The 5,967-nt window shown below is 40.3% G+C and overlaps 1 protein-coding gene across 1 annotated transcript in view; it reads right to left on the bottom strand.

Moving 5' to 3' along the window:
- Positions 1-5,322: 5,322 nt before the first annotated feature.
- The window catches only part of GOPC (golgi-associated PDZ and coiled-coil motif containing), a gene marked incomplete at its 5' end in the record, with an annotated part of 13,040 nt that continues 12,395 nt past the window's right edge, over positions 5,323-5,967 (bottom strand). The window contains one exon of the mRNA XM_010130939.1: positions 5,323-5,776. Within this exon, the coding sequence (XP_010129241.1) occupies positions 5,658-5,776 (119 nt within the window). The remainder of the gene's footprint in view (positions 5,777-5,967) is intronic.

Below are 5,967 nucleotides of genomic sequence, written 5' to 3'. Positions count from 1 at the left end.
GACTCCCTACAGGTTGTTCCAACAGGGAGTGAAGAGGGACACTCCATTTCTCGTCAGAAGGAAAAGCGTTCAGGGGGAGGATGTTTCCAGCAGCGCCAGCCCAAACACACAACCACTCAGTTCACAGCGTGACTGTTAGTGCTTCCACTCCCCTGAAGAAAGGGGTAACAAACACAAACACTTGGACAACATCAAATAAAAGATCATCAGAAAAAATGTTTTCACACCAGTCTGGTTTATTCCGTTCTAGAGAAGGAATGCTTGTGCAAATATTTCAGCAGTTCATAGGAAAATTAACACTTAAGTCCAGCTCTTAAAGAGATTTACAGATGTATTGGTTAACAATTTGCGTACTGGCAATTTAATGGAGAAGTTACCAGTACGCAAATTGTTAACCAATACATCTGTAAATCGCTTTAAGATTTATTGGTTAACATTTTGTGTACTGGCAATTTAATGGAGAAGTTACCAGTTGGCTCCCCCTGAGCACCCCTGACTTCAGCACTACAGGCCATCCAACTCGTTGGTGAATGCCTGTACTTCTGCTTTGCGTTTCACGGTTTGCTCACCTCCTGCCTGAAAAGCAGGCAGCAGAGCACCAACAGTCCTGGAACTGCTGGAGGAGAAGCTGAGGAGATGGCTCAGGCTGCAGGTCAGAAGAGCAGCGCTTTGCCTTTCAAAAGAGACATTTGAAGAAATGCAGCGCCAGTATCTTAACGAGGGGAAAGTGATAACTTCTCTCCAGTAGAAAGTTACCACGAAAAACCAGCACCATTTTAACCAGTTTTCCTGGATTCTTTTTAAGGGATCACTGCACTTCTAGCATACCTCCCAAAGGACTGGAAGAGCATCCTCCTGCAGATGGCTGACGAGACACCAAATAATTCTGACAGCTCACTGAATTAAACACTCATAAAGTGTGCAGAAAATGTACAAGTGACTTCAATTTTTTCCGAAAGAGAAAACCCTTGAAATATAGCACAGAATGCTTTGGGTTGGAAGGGACTTTCAAAGCTCATCTAGTCCAGCAGCCCCTGCAGTGAGCAGGAACGTCTACCACATCTCTCGGCAACCTGTGCCAGTGTTTTCACCACCCTCATTGTCAAAAATTGCTTCCCTCTTTTGGTTTAAAACCATCACCCCTTGTCCTGTCACAACAGGACTAATAATATCGCTAATAATATCGTTTGGCCTTATTCAGCCATTTGGCTTAGAAGCCCTTTTCGTGTCCCGCACAGTACAGACGTGGTCACACATAGCCGGAGTCAGGACACATTTCTCTTCTGTCCTCGGTGGATCTCTGGAGGAAAAATGCAGAGGACCGTTCGGTGACTGTGGTCACCAGGAGCAGCCTCTCAGTTCCTTCAGTTGGGCACTGGGTCACAAAGAAATTTTGAACGATCTTCCTTGACCCCAGCTAATGCGAATTATTTTTTTCTCCTCTTTCCATCCATTTTCAACTTCATTCATAGCTGCCTCTAATCCTCTGCTTGTTTTAGGACAGCTTAAGCTTTCTCCCCCTTCCTTCTTCCTTCTATCTGCTGAAGTCACCCATACCTAAACCCTTCAATAAAATCTTATAAAGCTAAACCACAAGTATTTGCAGTATTTGTGTATTACACATCTTTCCACCCAACATCACTCAGCCTTGTCTACTGAAACAGCTCCTACTACGTACCCATTCTCAACCACCCCTGAAGCAGTACCATCGTCACCCTACCACCAGTTACCATTACGTTTCATTTGAGCTCTCTGTTCATCCAGACAAACTTGATGCTTTCAGGCAAGACAATCACTCAAGAACAGGTGAGAGATTTTTTTTTTTTTTAAAAAGTAACTTAAACCACAAACCAGACACTTAATTTGAACAAAAAGACTTTAATAACAGGACTAAAAATTATAACTTGAGTTTCGTAACTTCAGTGGAAAACTCAGAATATACTTGTTATTCCTAATGTATGGAAAACAAACAATAAAAGTAAGGCAGTCTCCACAATTTTACTCAAACGACATAATCCTTTGACAGGTCTGGGTCTTTATAGCTCTTCTTAGCCAAAGGCTTCAGAGTATTGGTGGGACTATTGTACAGCCAGACACTGCAAGTATTTCCTTTTCTTTTATTGAAAACCATTCAGCAGAAAAAGCATCTCAATGTCCTATGCCTCTATTTTTTTAAAACATAATTTGCTGACCAAGACTGGATCAGCGTCAAACTCCTTGTGATGCAGTTTTGGTTTTCCTCATAGTAGCTTTTTGGCTGGGTGCTGACCACATGCGTAACAGAAAAAGATCACACGCGAGGTTAGGTGTCTGTATTTCACATATAAAATGGGAAGATAATTGAATACCAGTCTGAATTAGCTGCAGAAATCACTGCAATGCAGAAGAGTATATTTATTTACAGGCTAATAAAAATATATATTATATTCAGGTTAACTAGATGTATACATTTGTTGCAAAATGTTCTATCTGCTACAGAAATGAGAGTAATCCACGACGTAATGATGTTTGGACAGATACAATAAATACCTGAATCCTGCCTGATACAGCTGCACATTAACATACACTGAGACAGATACAAACCCTCCTCGCTGCCGAGAACACACTTCTACAAAGGAAATACTACATACAGCCTTTGATCAGAGTTTAATTTATTGCCATAAAGCACTTCCCTTAACTTACATGCTTTTACTTAACACTGGTCCCAGACGCCAACAGACATTGTCCATCTTTAGCTTAAAATACAATTGTCTCACTGAAGGTGTTTCTTCAATAGGCAAGGAATTAACTACTCAAAAAAAATTGCAAAATTATCTTTAGAATATTATTTTATTTTTTAAAGTAAAAATATATATACACAAACAAGTAAACTGTTTTACACTTTAAAAAATAAAAATGAAGTCTGAATACTGACTTTCCTTGGAAGTCCTTCCAAGTCTAATTCATTCAACCTCTGGGAATCAGCAGGACTGAGTCTTCCAGTTACCGACAACAGGGAGAACACAAGTTTGTCTACCGAGTCTGGAAATCCCAACTTGCGAAACTTTTCTCAGTTTAAGTACTAATCTCTGAGCACCTCAGCATGACTACAATAAACCAGCACGTTAAATCAGTGGGTAGGAAGTGTGGAGTACGCAGAGACACTGTAGTGTCTGAGCAAAACCCCCTCCCGTTCAGAGCTTTCTGGGCAAAGATTGTGAAGACTGCAGGGAAGGAAACCTGATGATAATTCACTGCCACCTGATTTGTCTACTGCTCGCCATTTTCCTCAGCAATTGCTCCTTCTGTTGATCTCGTATATAGGTTAAAAACAGACAAGGTAAGAGCAGAGAAAAGGTCCACCAGCTTCCAGAAGACGAAGAACACAAGCACAGCATCATGAGAAACTGCCGGACAAGGAATGTTAGGAAAGTAACTCTACAAATATCCTCTTACTTCAGGCTAAAACTGATCAGAAGCATGAAGTGGAAGATAAGGTGGGCCAAGAAGTAAGAAAGAAGGAATAAATTAAAAGTTTCACCCTTCCCTCAAATAAAGGGAAACTGTACAGGCAAATTTAATGTCTTTTTTTAAAGTTACTAGACTAGCTGGACGAGTCTCATTTGTTACAACTGCAGCAAGGTTTCATACAGCAGTGATTTTCAAAGACAAGAAGATCACTACTTGGCTTTGAACCGTTATTTCTGACAGAGGACACTAGGCATTCCAGGCCACAGACTGTTTCAGAGCACGCTCTGCTTGAGTAACTGTGGGAAAAACACAAATCTGGATGCAAAGTTACGGCAGTGGATTGTCATTCTGTTGATCTGCCAACACGCAGCCACCGTGTCCTCAAGTTTCTGAAGCTTCAGAAAAAGAAACATGCCCAGGGACCTGTTTCTTCATCACACAGCTTTATTTTTAAATACTAGTTTCTGTTTGGTGAAAACTGTACAGCTTTGACTATTTTAAAAACCTTCGACAGTATGCTATATGCCAAAGACGCTTATAAAAAAAATGAACCAAATCTCGTTATTCCACTGAGTGAGTGGAACTCATGTGTGCATGCACACACACAGAGAACGATCGTGGAAATAGCAAAGTTAAGGGATTTATAAATAGCAAAATCTTTGAATAAAGTATATACATTTTTAGGCTTTTTCTATAAACATATATATAGTGCTCCTAGGAGAGACACGTAATTGTGTTCTACATCACCATTTAGAACCTAAGATTAGCTGACGCTACTCTAAAGGCCTTTAAGGTTTTTTCTGATGTATGTACTCCTACACAGTAACTCTTGCAAAGATGTCTTTTCACATCAGCTCCTCGCTCCATGTACAAAACCTCGCCTTTTCACATTACAGTTCAGCAGCCTGCAGAGCAGTGAACAGGAGAGCTGGCACTGCACGCTGAAATAACAAACGCGATGACAAGGCAGAGCTCGCACAAGGAGTGTGCTGCACGTCACCAGAAGATTTACAGAACTGGCCAAGAAACCGTCCTCAACATTTCCACGTGCAGCCATGCCACTGGCCTTCAGATTACGCCCATTACAAGCTGTCTTAAGATACACTGCTCTTACAAAAGGAGGAACGTTTTGTTTCAACAGTAAGACAATTACGCGTTAATACGACTGCCGTAACACACCACAGACAGGGCCAGACCCCCTCTATGATTCTGAGCACCTCCTGTAAAGTACTGTGCGTTCAACTTTCACTTCTTTAAAGATTATTTTAATGTGACATGAATATGTTCAGCACCCATCAAAAGCACTCAGCATTTCATAAGGTCGCTAATGATGACCACCTCGAGCCACTCCGCATTAGCAGTAACCACATCCATTCAAGAATGAACCCTAAATTGATGATGCTCAGACAAGAAAAAAACCCCAAACCAAAGGGCCCACATAATTGCGAGTATTTTTAACAGTAATTTTGCTTTTAAAAACCCCATTTAAACTCAATTTTAATACTTTTGGAGAAAGTTTCAAATGGACCAAACAGCAGTGAGTTTGTTAAAACAATAATGCCAAAAATCTCACTCATAAAATGATCATGGGTGAAGGATCACAATTAGCAAGTGCTCCACTGTCCCATTTGGGTTTTAATGGTCTTTGTTCAAATAAAAGCTCTGGGTTTTACTATTCCAAGGTAAAAAAAAAAAGCTTTCCTTTTTAAAATTACAGTTCAAAAATCCTACGTACCAAATTCATGGATGAATGGTACAATTTTCCCTCTCATCCTTCCAGAGTTAAAGCTTGTTTCACACCAAACTGAACATCAGTTGTCCCTTTAGAACATCAAAGAGTCAAAATTAAGCTTTCCACATCCTACTTCCTTGGGGACATCAATGAGATTAAAAGCTGAAGGTACGGTACTGAAGTTATCCTTTTTAGAAGTCCCATGCTTTGGTGCTTATTATTAAAAGAAAATTCATTTCACATGCCATGTGTTAGGTAACTACTGTGTGTCACGCAAAAGACAGTTTTCCACGTTTAGAATTGCTCACAATGAAGCCCTGAGGTAACTGCCTTTTTTCCAGGCAACAGTAATACAGTTCCCTTTGACATTTAAGCATCCTTATAACCTACACTAGTATATGCAACTTGGAGCAGTCAATATTGATTATCAATGGTCCCCAAAGATGGGATCTGTCCAGTTGATTTCTGTTTGTTTTTAGGATAAACACCCAGCAGAACGGGCTAATTTGGGTGCAGTGTCTTCTAACGGAGCTTCAACTGAATTTCCCAGGTCTCCGTTTTCATGTCCATCAATACTCGGCTTCTTATCAAACACTGCAAGTCAAAGAGAAATTTTATTTAAGGAGGAGAAGCAATCTCAGGAAGGACAGATCAGTACGCCTTATTTCAGAAACCAGAAAGCATGCTGAAATGACTACCAAAACAGGAGCTAATAGGATTTTAGCAGAACATAGTATGACAAGAAAACTGTTTCTACACCATTCCAACCTAAAAAAAAAAAAAAA

This window comes from Buceros rhinoceros, unplaced genomic scaffold (genome assembly GCF_000710305.1).
Source record: "Buceros rhinoceros silvestris isolate BGI_N320 unplaced genomic scaffold, ASM71030v1 scaffold652, whole genome shotgun sequence".
Classification (NCBI taxonomy): Eukaryota; Metazoa; Chordata; class Aves; order Bucerotiformes; family Bucerotidae; genus Buceros; species Buceros rhinoceros.
Note: the sequence above shows the minus strand (reverse complement) of the source record. Positions and strands in the feature narration are given on the sequence as shown.